Here is a 13,782-nt window from a genome sequence, read left to right as displayed (position 1 = left end):
CATTTAGATATGATGATTTTTTATTTGTAACTTAGTTTTATTCATATTTATATCTTTTACTAATAATTCATTTCATTGATTTATTTTTATTTTTTAAAAAATATAAAAATATGAAAAATAATTTTTTTAAGCTGGTTGAAAGCCCGCGGGCTCACCCTAAACTCAGTTGCTTAAGGGCTAGGTTTAGCAAATTGGAGTATTTATGAAATTTTGACTTTGTAAGGCTGGCCTTTTTAAACCCGTTAGCCTTGAAAGGTCGAGTCAGCTCATTTTCCCAGCTTTAGTTAGACCGAGGTTAACTCGGAGTCAGACCGATAATAATTAAAATAAATTTAATTTAACTAAAATGTATAAATATTTATATTTTAGCAACAAAAATAATATTTAATTTTTATTGAAATACCATGTGAAATTTTTCTTTCTTTTATTTTTTATTCTTTCTTTTTTTTAATCCTCTCTCCTCACGTCACTGGATTCTCTGTTTCTATTTTTTTACCTTTTCCCATCCCTACTCTCTTCTGTTTATGTCTCTCTCCAACCCATGAATGCTCTCTTTAGCCCGCTTCAACATGCATAAGTGATCAGATGACAAGACTTGCTAGTAGCTTCTACTCTTACTTACTCCATGAGTAGCATTGTATGCATTCAGATCTGCATTTTCAATGGCGACCATTTTGCTCCGTAGTTTGTATGCGTATTGCCATTTTGCTCTCCAATCACTATTGTGAGTCTGTGACTGCTATCGTGCTAAGTACCAGCTCATCCATAGCCATAATAGTGCTGATTGCGTCTTCAGAGAAGATAAGACCGAATGCACCCGCGTCTCACCCTCTCCAAAGATCTCACGGCAGTCGCCGTCGGAGCTGTCAAGGGTAGGCTAACATAACCACCCTCATCCCTCTTGTCCTCTATTAGCAAAACAAACCCTCTTCTTTACCACACTTGACACTAGGAAAGTATTGGACTTCAAGCTTCAGCCATGGTGACTGATAATTTTTTTCAGCAAGGAGGTAAACTGGTAAGCCACCCAACCCACAAGGCTACGCGGATTAATCCCGATTTGTCCCGAGCTAGGGCGATTCACACCGGGTCACAAAAATCCTGAGTTAGAAGCTTGACCGGACCAGCCATATCACTGGGTCACCGAGTTCCAAGCTAACCCGGCCGGGAGTTTTAATCCACTGTTTTAAACTTGGGATTTCATCTAAGGGTGGCTAGTGGCATAGCTGCTGAGACAACTAGCCTTATAAAAATAGTATAAATTTTTTTTGAAAATATATTTTTTTACTATAAAAATATGATTGTTATAATCTCCACAAAACTCAAAATAAATGTTTAATGTTTAGAAGAAAAGACCAATTCTGCTTCCTTTAATTACTCTGTGCATGCATACAGACACATATATTGGCCTTCTTTGCGTCATGAGATAGCTAGGATTGCGTGTTTCAGACCTGATCAGATTGTTTTGGCTTTGTGTGCTGCTCTTCTTTCATCTTCTTCACTGCTTCCTTTTCCTTCAACTTCCACGCCAAATCAATCAAATATATCAATTTTCTCATTCCCTAAGTACTCCTCTGTTCTTCTCTGTTCTTCAATCAACCCTGTTTGGTTTATTTTCTTAATTCTCCGCGGCATTATACAAATTAAAATCTTCTGCTATTGCTGTGTTTTGCTGGTGTCTCCGGCTTGGATCATCAGAGAAGAGAGGATCACTTTGGTGACAATCATATAGTGATAAGGGTAAATTCTTCCTCCTTGTTAGAAACTTTTTGCATTCACTGGAAATTTGTGTCACTCTGTTTTTTAATTCCCCCCCCCGGGGTCTTATTTCCTCTTTTGACTCTCAACAATAGAACTTTGTTAAGGAGAAATTCAACCACGAATCTTGATTCAACTTTTTGTGTTCTCTGTCATTTATATGAATGACTGATGAAATGGATGATTGTCAAGTACTGTTTACTCTCTTGAAACACAGTTGTAATTAAATATTTTACATTAGTATATTGGGTAATAATTAAAATTATTACTCTATTAACAGTATAATTAGTTTTATTTATTTTTTAGTCTTTTGTTTGCCATCTTATTCTTTTGCTCGTTAATTAATAATCAAGTACTGTTTGCCTTGTGTGTGTGCATGGATTATACATATTACATTAGGTAGTATATTATTTCATAGTTAATAATAATTTGCTTTATAAATAGAATGAAAGTGCTTCAAATTCTAGGTTACTAGAGTTAATAATAATTTGCTTTATAAATAGAATGAAAGTGCTTCAAATTCTAGGTTACTAGAGTTTAAGATAGAATGAAATGGAGTGACTTCGTTAGAAATAAAAATCATTATTTGAAAATTTTACAGGGGAAGTGGGAGTCTAATTTGATTTTTGGAAGGAAAAGTATTATGCGATTTATTAATTCTCACTTGACTCTTACGTAAGAATTACTTTAAAACGTTATATTGGCAAAAAAAAAAATTATATGAAATGCATTATAACTTGTTCCTCAATAATAATATGGGAATCAAATCAAATGAATCAAATATTCACAAATTTAAAGTGCAAATGTATACTTCAATAATTCTCTAGCCTTTTTTTTTTTTGGTAAGCGGGGTGTATTTCCATAGAAAACTTTATGCAAAATGCAACTAAGGTGGGCCTAAATAGTGGAAAGAGGTATGACTGTCCAGGGATATTCTTTTCATTGTAATGGTTAGCTTCTTTTATATAACTTCGTCTCTCTGTGCTTGTCTCATTTCCCCTTTTCTATTTCCATTTTTTCTCTCAGTTTTTCATTATCAATGGCCCAAAGGGTTTCCTCCATCAAAGAGCATACTGGGAAAAGAGAAACAAAAGAAAGAACAACGAGTGCAAATCCTGTTGTGTTCCCTCGGGTGAAAACCCTAATTCTGGACGAGTTGCCAGAATTTACTGGGTCGTCCTCCAGCAGGGATGGTGGTCGCGGTGTTAAATGGCTTGAGTTGGATACGGTGGAAGTTTCTTCCTGTCCCAACATTGGCAAGTCAATGTTGGGAAAGGTGGACGGATCTCTTTTGAAGAAAGTCACTGTGAAAAACTGCCAGCCGTGGGCACATGAAGATCTTGAGAGCAACATCGGTCATCTCTTTGAGTTAACTGTAAGTACTCTCTTCCTTAGTTCTTCTCACATCATTTGAATGGAAATGAAAATATAACGAAGCTCAAGGATAGAATTTCATTTTTATACTAAGAGAACAGTTTTTAAGAATATAACCCACACACACAAAGCACACAGGAACAAAGGTTTTCAATACTGTTCCTCACTTAATACTACTGACTCTGGTATCATTATTTTGCAGGATGAAATCTCCAAACTTGAAAATTTAAGGATCGATGACTCCAAGGAGTTGCAGAATTATATGAAAATGGAGCTTCATGATTCATCTTTCAGGCAACTGAAAACTGTAGAGGCCTTCCATTGCGACAATGAGTTGAACAAATTTTTGTCCATTTTGCTTCGCCGGTCGAGGAAGCTTGAGCAACTGACAGTGGAACGGTGCAACCTGCTGGAACAGGTTTTCGATCTCACAGGAATTGCTGCTGAAAAAGGAAATCTTGAATTCCCCAATTTGCAGACAATACGATTGTTTTCGTTACCTAATTTGAAATGCATATGGAACAGGGGTCCACTTTCGATTGTTTTGCTGGAAAAACTTGTTCTTCCTAAGGAATTGAATATAGAGTCATGTAAGACGCTGGAACACGTCGTACAGGACAACGAGGAAAGGCAGGAGAGATCATTTCATAGTTTAGAGGATCTTTCTCTTGCAGACCTCCCAGAGTTGACCAAGTTCAGCTCAGCGAATTGCAATGTCAGATTTCCTAATCTACTGAGATTGACGATAAAAAGGTGTCCCAAATTGACTGAATTTACTACCGAACTTTTAAGCAACCAGAAGCCAACCATTGAAGGGACATCTAGTGGTGTGCCGCAGAAAGAGATGATGGTACGTACAATAATAAATCTTGTTCAGTCCTCTAATTTGAACATCGTCACAAAGTTAAGTATTCATGAGGCATTACAATTTATTAATGTGAAATATTCTGTGGCTCAAATAATATCTTGAAGCTCTTTTCTGCAGCACGCATGCCCTATATTGGAGAGGGTGATGCTGGAAGGCCTGGAATTGTCCAGCCTGGAAGTGGTTTCTTTGCGCAAATTGAGTTATATGAGGATTGCAGGGTCAAACCAGTTGAATAAACTGGTTGTAAGGAATTGCAGTTCTCTTGGACGCCTGGAACTGCCCACAAAATGCGTGAATCTGAAAGTGGTTGAGATTTCTGACTGTAACATTTTGGAACAGATTGCCACTGACCGTGTAGAAGGAGGAAAAAGGGACGAGAAAACTTTCAGTCCTTTAGAATCTATTGTTCGAGGAAAAAGGGACGAGAAAACTTCCAGTCCTTTAGAATCTATTGTTCTTGAAAATCTACCAAAGCTTTCATTCTTGTCCTCGGAGACGTGTGAATTTCCATTACTCAAAAAACTGAGAATAATCAACTGTCCTGAGGTTGGGACATTGTCAGGGAGCATTTCTCCTAAAGCAGCAGCAGATCACTCACTGGACAAGGTAGTAAATCTGTTTTTCAAAGGTATTTCATGTGATCTCTTCGTCGTTGCGATGATGATCATCCCAACGTTTAAATATGCAGCGTTAAATTTATGGCTTAAATATATATTCTGTTGCAGAGGAGTTTAGCGCGTGTATTATTTGACGACGTAAAGGAGGAGGGTATAATGAAAATGTTAGAATTACTGGAGTTGGCTAACTTACCCAATATGCAGCTGTGGAAGCAGGAACCTAAGTTTCCAGTGTTCCAAAGTCTGGCCGATCTTAAAATCACGCGTTGTGGAATCATGGAAAAATTATTTTCCATTCCGGTGGCCGAACATCTCTCCCTTCTGAGATTGCTATCATTGTATGGATGTGAAAATGTGGTTCAAGTTCTTGGAGGAGGAGGAGGAAATAGTAAACGAGTGTTCCAGAAGTTGGAGACACTTGTGCTTAAACATATGCCAACACTCACCAGTTTCTGTGAAGATGATGTTGATTTTGGTGAACTGCCAGAGTTAAAGATGGTTAGAGTGGAGGATGTTCCAAACATGAACACGTTTGTGAAGCAGCCTCTCAGAACTCCAAGATTGAAACAAGTTTATGTGACACATATTAAGAAATGCTGGCGACAAAACCTGAACGAGACAATAGAACACTTGCAAAAAAATCATGGTACTTATTACGTCATTAAAATATTCTAATGTCATCATTTTTAGTTCTGGGTGATTAATCATAGTAATATAGTATAATTCGTATCGCAGTGAATTCTGATTCTTTTTCTGCATGGTTTTGTCTGATAGATAAACTTGGAAGGGAGGTCTGGAAAACTGGTATTGCCAGACTAATTGAAACCGACAGCCTCAAACGTTATGCAGACGAAGCTGAAAAAAGCTCGTCACAGGTACGCTGCTGAACTTTTGTCTCTTAAAAAAGCATTTTCTGAGCTATGAAATTGCTCTGTACGATTAAATATGGTTTACGTATTTGATCTTAAATTGAACGTGTTATTCAACTTTAAAGGAAAATTAATTGAGTCAAAAGCTACTTTTAAAAACGCTTCTAGCTTAAAAGTAGTGATATGTCATATATATGACTCGTGAGATTACATGTCATAATAGATGTGAAAAAATTTAAATTTCTCTAAATTAAATTAAGGTGTTAGATTTGAAAGATTTCTTTTGTTTGCTTCATCCGCTTTTACTGTCTTACTCATTATTGGGAAATGAAAAGGGCAAGTTCGAGATTAAGGAAGCAGAAGCAGAGATGGAATTGCATGAAGGCATGCACAGGAAATCATACGAAGAAAACAAAAAAGAGATCGAAGAAGAACGATGAATATGTGCGTGTGTGTGGGGCAGTAATTGCTGTGTGTGTGTGTGAGGGAATCAACATTCTTAATTAGAGAGTATGTATGTTTTACCGGTCTCCTTCTACTATGGCAATACGTGGTTGGTATGATGTTGAATGAATAATGAAGGAATAGAGAGACATCGAAAGGGGAATAGGAATATGAATAATATAATATTACTTGAAACTTTTTTATATGGTACGTTTGAAATAAAATTCATCCTCAATTTTTTTTAAAAAAAATCGTTTATATTTGATAGAATCAATAGAGGTTGGATTTAGTAATAACATGACCAATCAATATTCAAATTTTAAAAAAAGATTCACAATTAGTGCACAATATTGTTTTGAACATCGAACAGAACTGTCTTGTTAGTGAAATTACCCTACTTTGTGAAAAAATTGCATCAAACTTTAAATAAGAGAAACCTTGTAAAAATGTAATTACCATCATACTTAGTGACCTATAATGCAGACTATTTTGGGAAAAAAACAAGTTGACTTCTCACATAATACCCAAGATCAATTTGGAGTTTACACAATTTATTAACCTGTAGTACCATTCATTCCCCTTTTTTCATGGAACTAGAAATTAAAGTCTCCTAGTTTTATACATATTGGGTGGCCTTATAGAAATTAGTTTATTATTGATAGCAATTGTGAAAATATTGCTGCCACAGAAACGAAGTAATTAGGTGTAAAGGGAGAAATGCCCGACGTGCATTACCTAAATCAATCATGAAAATATTTTCCGCAATAAAAGCAACATAATTAGGGGGAAAAAAACTTCTTTGGATCTAGAGACACAGAACTCAGCAAATTAAAAAAGAAAACATCTTATAATTAAATAAAGAAATGACATGACATGAAGCTGTTGTCACTAAGCCAGGTAACTTTCCCCGTAAAAGGTAAGAGTGAAATCCTGGCCCGCCGCGTGTTGCATAACAATACGTACTGTAATGGATCTCACCGAGTGTTAAATTTTTCCATAGATAGCTGTAAATTTTTGTAGTCTGAATGCTGAGGACTTCGATTTAATATTTTAAGAATGAGTATTTTTATATAATTATTTAATATAAGCTGAATACACTTACCTACAACTTACACTTCCACTATTTAACCCAAGTATACTTTAGTCTTCATACATATTCAGGATGACCCTCTCCTCTCAATTTAACCAGCCAAATCAGCACAGGCAATTATATATAAATGGATCACCCTCTCCTCTCAATTTAATTGTGGGAGTAAGCCGCTATGAGTTTGACCCTCCCGTCGCCATCCTTGATTTGAAACTGAGTGCTGAGACCGAGTTGAGCCATCAAGAGCCAAACAGAGGAAATGAGCTCGCCATCTTTACTCAATAACTGGACGTGTCCCGTAGGCCTGCAGTGGCACGCGGCATACGACAACAATTCCACCCACACACGAGCTATCATTTTCCATTTCTCGTTATCTGTCAAATTCTTCACATCAACGGGTTTTTGTTCTGTTGGCACTTCCATTAGAATGTCGCAAGCTTTCTTCAGCATATCCTGAGCATTAATGCTCCTCCTCTTGAAGAACCTTTTGGCCTCTTCACATGTGTCTTGGAACCTCTTTTGTCCCATTCCTGCTATGGCGGACATCATGTTGGGCTGCATAACCAGAAGGTATAGCATGTAATCTGAGACAAGCATGCTGATTTGTCTCTCTTCATTATTAGCGTCTTCGGTGGAAGAGAGACTAGTAGCACTCTCTTCATTATTAGCGTCTTCGGTGGAGCAGCGAGTAGTAGCAATGTGCCACTGTAGAAGGCTTTGATCAAAAGCAACTTCGTTGGGATCCACAAATGGCTTCAGGGTTTCTAAGTTTTTTTTCTGGACAACCTTCTCTCCTCTAGCAGAACATATGCTTTGGATGGCCTCTATATCTTGAGCACCAGCTGATTTCTCTTTCAGCTTTTCGAACAAGTATTCCCAAAGCTCTTTCACGAACGGGTTTTCGGATTCATACCTCCATTGATCAAGGAGGTCTTTAATATTAGATCGTCTGTCCCGTTGATAGAATAAATCCTGTACATACACCCAGATTTTGAGGCATAGATTATCAGGATCCCTCTTAACTGACTCGTTCACGCTGTAACTCAGCAGATTGTACCCCGTGATTGATCCAGACCATCTGCGCATTAAAAATTTGGTGGACAATCTGTGACAGCCTTGGTAAGGGCCTTTCTGGATTCGTGTCCAAGTTAGATTCCCCCGCTTGAGGAACCACGACAAAAATATTCCATTGAGATACTTGAAGATTCTGATTCGGAATTGTTGGTAAGGAGAAGCTGCGTAGGAATCTATTAGAGATTCATCGGAGAGGGTAGCAGTGTAATCAGTGAAAAAACGCTTGAAAAGAGCCATGACATCCAGGAACAGAGCGCCAAACAACAACGCAAAAGTCACCCTAACATCCAACTTGTCGAAACCATGCCTGTCTGCCTTAATGAAGAGTACGAGGGTGGCCGTAATGGACATTAAGGAAACGAATTTTCCCCAGAACCAGAACCAATATTGGCGAATCACCGAGGCCTTGGTGTAGAAAGCTTCATACATGAAATTGAGCTGAACTTCTATGAGTATGAGGGCCTCTTCTGCCGATTTGCTTTCAAAATATCTCCGGCTGTGGTGCCGGTCTTTGATGCTGTATATCATGTCAACGACGAGACCTTGAAACTTTAGGAAGAAGGAGAAAGCTTTCTGCACCAACCCAAGTTTGCAAATATCAATCGCCACGATCTCCTTTCCCTCTTTGGATGGCGCAACAGGAGCTAACACACTGTAATAATGATAAAGTATAAGATCTGTTAATCTGCTATTTATTTAGGGGAGCTTTACTAAGTGATGTTAACTCAGTAATACAAGTCAATTTTACCCTTCATTTTTCTCTCCCTCTGTTTCCTGATTTCTGCTCCCATCTTTCCCGTCTCACCAGTCTTCGGAATCATGATTATTTCGGCCGGAAGCTCGGCCGTCACCCTAGAAGAGTATTCCTCCATGAGCTTCGCATAATTGGCCCCGGCTCTGGAAGCAAGGACTTCCTGAAATTATTGATGGCCGCGATGTACAGAGCGTGGGTTCTCTCAGCGTACTTGATTAATCCGGCAACAAACATCAATATCGTCGGCAACCATAATGGGTTCCGAGGGACCGTCAGAAGGAAGACATAAGCAGTTGTGACTGACTGAAAAACGAGGCCGAGAAGGTGCCTGAGCCAGAGCTCATTGTCCTCCAAAGAAAACGCAGTGATGGTGTCAGGGCCACCCAGGTGGAGGAGAAGGAAAGGACCCCAAAATGCCATGAGGTGATCGTTTTGTGTGAGGGTGGCTTTTTGCTCTTGATTGTTGGAGATGAGTCTGATGCAGTAGCCAGCTGCCCAGTCGGCGAGAAGATAAGCCAACCAGACAAAGAATATGAAGAAGCCTCCTCTGATGTGTTTTCTGTAGGGAGCAGAAATGATGAGGAAGATCTGGAAGAAGATCTGAAGGAAGAGACTGAAGAGGATAATTATGCGAATGTTCCACTGGCCCCGTATTAGCTTCTGAAATTGTGAGATGGAAGAAAGCATGTTTGAGCCTCACAAAATACCAAGTTATAACCTTGAGTGTGCCCAGTGTGTGTGTGTGGGGGGGGGGGATTTCTACATATTGTGGTTGATGGAAATTTCGTTACGGATATGGGAATCTCCATCCCCATGTTTAGGGAGCCATCATTTAAGAACAGTACATGCGGCCCCTTCTTTTCTTTAATTTTTTTTTCCTTTTCTTTAATTTATTCTTCCCCTTCTTTTAAGCCGAATACTTTCCCAGTGTCAAGTGTGATAAAGAAGACTAATAGAGAACAAGAGGGATGAGGGTGGTTATGTTAGCCTACCCTTGACAGTTCTGATGGCGACTGTCGTGAGATCTTTGGAGAGGGTGAGACGCAATCGGCACTATGACGACTATGGATGAGCTGGCACTTAGCACGATGGCAGTCACAGACTCATAGTAGCGATTGGAAAGCAAAGTGGCAATACGCATACAAACTACAGAGCAAAGTGATCGCCATTGAAAATGCTACTCATGGAGTAAAGAAGAGTAGATGATACCAACAAATCTTGTCATCTTATCACTCATGCGTGTTGAAGTGGGCCAAAGAGAGCATTCACAGGTTGGAGAGAGACATAAAAGGAAGAGAGTGGGGAAGGGAAAAAGTGAAAAAATAGAAAGATAGAATCCAGTGAGTAACGTGAGGAGAGAGAATAAAAAAAGAAAGAAAAATTTCACATGGTATTTCAATAAAAATTAAATATTATTTTTATTGGTAAAATATAAGTATTTATGCATTTTAATTAAATTAAATTTATTTTAATTATTACTGGTCTGACTGTTCCAAGTTAGTCTCGGTGTGACCCACTGTCTCGACCGATTCATCGACCAGTCCGATTTTCAGTACCTTAGAAATCAATAAAAATCTTAAAAAATTAACTAATCTTAAAATTTAATATTCATCTCTTTTTATTTATGACCTGATTCAAAATTGAGTAAAATTATAAAAATTGATAAATTAATTTTTTCTTTACTTATTATAGTGTAGATAGTTATTTTTTTAAAAATGTATATATTAAATATAAATAACGTAGGAAAATTGTTTTTTTTTTAAAAAAAAGTTGATACAATTCAAAGATTTTTTTGATCCGTGTAAAATATATTGAAAGTATCATATAAAACAAGTGGCCAGATTTTAAAATAATACTGATGTTAATAAAAAAAATTGTTATAAAATCAATAATTTATGAAAAACTAACATATCTCGATTGATAGGAAATAAAAAGTTTAAGTATGTATTTCTCTTTGATTTAAATGTGTGTGTACATATATATATCCACACACCTCAAGTTTTAATTTTGTCAAATTTTAGGAACATAATTATTTTTTATCATTTATAATTTTTATAATTGTTGACGAAGTATTTGTGTTTGAAATGCAGTAAAACATCAAGTTTATTTTTTTATTTTTTTTCATAACTTCGTATTCTATTTGAATTTTTTTTTTCTTTAGGTACTTTTATTTTTTTCATTAATTTCGTAATCATCATATATAGCAGTACAGAGAGTAGCAGACCAATGTTTCCTACGGATGAATTTGGTGTTGTTTTATCTCAATTCTTTGTTTTTGTTCAAAATAGGAGAGTAAACTTGTCAAGCTTATAAATTGTTTTGGTTATGCTATCATCTTTTACCTCAATCTATATGACATTAAACATACATGGCACAAAAGAAGAAGATTTGATGTAAATATGCGACTGAACATTTTTTTTTTAATTAACCCTCTGAATTGTGAAAATCAAAAGACTTCATCAGCAATAACACCCAATACAAACAACAAGATGATAAGGCAAACATAAAATCAACCAGAAACAGAGGAGAGTATCATCTCTTGTATGATCTTGGTTGGGAAAATGATAATATTAGGCCCCAAACAATTGTCTGCCACAAATATTCCTTTATTTCATATACAATTTGGAAGTGGAAATTTTTTTTGAAACTCAATGGCCTCGTCCGTGTTTAAGGCCACTCAAACTCAACTTCTTCTTGCTTACCACTTGTGACCCACCTAACCTTCTTCACGTATTGGAGCGAAGGAAACATAGGCTTGAGAATTTCTTCGCTGGTTATTGTCGGCATGTTGGTATACTTGATGACCAAATATTTCACTTTCCACTTCTCGCCATTACTTGATAAATTCCTGAGCTTTCCTCCCTTAATGTATAGGGTCTCCAGATTCGTCAGTTTGCTAGGCGTTAACCATCCTGGCATATTATAGTCAGGAATGCCTTCAAGATCCAGTTTTTGTAGCTCTGGCGGAAAAGACAGACTTTAAAACGGCTTCTTTGCCCCAAGATATTTTCAGACACCTGACCCTTGGCAAATCCTTCAAGTTGTTGAAATCATCTTTCTCAATGGTAGCCTCACTCCCTATATGTATGCTCAATCGCTTCAGAGTCTTCAGATTTGGAAGATGCTCTAATCTAATGAGAGTCTTATGTGAATTGCCTATTATGAATCCCTTAAGTACTTGCAGCGAAGGGAGGTTGTGGAGCCCCTTTGGCAAGCTTTCCATCAAGTAACATTCAGATACATCCAAATGTGTGAGCTTTTCCAATGATGCAATCGCATCAGGCAAGGTCTCTAGATTATGACAAGCCTTGAGGTCCAGAATTTCGAGGCTGACCAGTTCTCTGATGGACTCAGGAAGTGAAGTTATTCTTGAAATCCCACGGAGGCTGAGATACTTGAGGAGTTTCTGGGTCTTCAAACCTCCGGTTAGGAACGATTCATCTTGAACTTCGATGTGATGGGTGGGAGAAACCTGCCAACGACCAAGCTGAAGCACCATCAATGTCTTCAGTTTAGCAAGCCATTGGTCTTGAAAATGAAGATCTCTCTCATTCACATTAAAAATGGTCCTCGACTTCTCCGGCGGTGTGGATTCTGTTTTAATTCCCGAATCAGAGGAGTGACCAGCGATCAAACAAGTCCGCCGGGAATGGGCAAGATCAAAACGTGGTATCTTTTCCTCTTCCTTTATGACCAAAAGCATCTCTTTCTTGGCCAGTGCGATCAACATGCAACGGACCCAAGGGGAAATTTGACATTTACTCACTCTCGGGCACTTGCCATGGGGTATGAGTAATTCTAAATCTAAAAGCTCTTCAAATACTTTTTCGCCTTCTTCCTCGTCCAGGACCAACCCTTCTCCAATCCACCAATAAATAAGAAATCTTTTTCTCAGAACAGCATTTCCAGGGAAAATTGCCAGAAACAAGCAAATTCTCGGGTCACGCTTAAGTTCATCAAGCCCGCAGAAAAATTCATAACTCGCCCGAAGATGTTTCACGAGCTGATCCTCTTCCGCGTGGTTTATAATATTCAGCTCCGTCTCAGATAAAGCTTGGAAATCGTGCTGATTGGCCTCACTGGCACGTTGGCCCAGAAATTCGTTTATGTGAATGAGCTCCTCACGGATAGAACGGAAATGAGAGGGTTCAGTAGTTCTGCAGAGGCGATCGAGTTCCCGGAATCGGGGGCGCAGTTCCTGTTGCGACTTGGCGTCCAGTAGGAATTGATTCTTCAAATACTGGTCGATCGTCTTGTTGACATCTTTGGCTAATGAAACATCTTCAACGGTTTCGTCGAAGGTCTTCTTGAGTCGAGGCAGCAGTCCGGGCAGATCTGTCGTTGGATCTGTTTTTGTTGGGCTCGACATGTTCGGAGCGTAAGAGATGGAAACGTTATCTGTGGGGATAAGGGCATGAGCACCAGAGCATGAAGCCAACTTGCCTCCGATCCATCCCCTCGGTGGAACGCTCGCTTTACATTAAATTTTATTAAACATTTCACTGCATGGACACTTACCTACGCTACCCGGCAATTTCTCGGTTGATATAATTTTATTAATGACATTTTAATCTTGCAATGCTATATGAAATATGAGTATTAAATTTAGACTTTTTCATCAAAAGAAATTTAAATTATTATTTTAAATAATTTTGCTTTCTATAAGATAAATACACGATGATTTAAAAGAGTTTAATTTGCGTCATTTTTTAAAGTATAATTCCCAAACGCTCCGATTGGAATAGAACAGATTAAAAAAATAATAATAATAAGACGAGAAGGGACGAGCACGAATTGAATTTATATCTAACTTGGGGGAGAGGAAATCATCTGTAGTATTCTAATGCCACTTTTAAAAGCATATGGAGAACATTTTTTCCCCTCTTTTTGTTTCTTTTTCTAATTTGGTTTGATTGATAAAACTATCCAATATATTT

General features: G+C 37.8%; 2 protein-coding genes across 2 annotated transcripts; both read right to left on the bottom strand.

Moving 5' to 3' along the window:
* Positions 1-7,170: 7,170 nt before the first annotated feature.
* LOC114742262 (uncharacterized) lies at positions 7,171-8,912 on the bottom strand. The gene is made up of 2 exons (XM_028930536.1): positions 8,827-8,912; positions 7,171-8,743 (listed from the first exon to the last, which is right to left on the bottom strand). Exons 1-2 carry the CDS (start codon positions 8,910-8,912, stop codon positions 7,171-7,173), a joined length of 1,659 nt encoding a protein of 552 aa, XP_028786369.1.
* Positions 8,913-11,783: 2,871 nt separating this feature from the next.
* LOC114742261 (disease resistance RPP13-like protein 4) lies at positions 11,784-13,214 on the bottom strand. The gene has a single exon (XM_028930535.1). The coding sequence runs from the start codon at positions 13,212-13,214 to the stop codon at positions 11,784-11,786; it is 1,431 nt and encodes a 476-aa protein (XP_028786368.1).
* Between the last annotated feature and the right edge of the window lie 568 nt (positions 13,215-13,782).

The sequence above is a fragment of the Neltuma alba genome, unplaced genomic scaffold (assembly GCF_004799145.2).
Source record: "Neltuma alba isolate B1F8T4 unplaced genomic scaffold, ASM479914v2 tig00003697_pilon, whole genome shotgun sequence".
Lineage (NCBI taxonomy): Eukaryota > Viridiplantae > Streptophyta > Magnoliopsida > Fabales > Fabaceae > Neltuma > Neltuma alba.
This window is presented reverse-complemented; position numbering and strand designations above follow the sequence as displayed.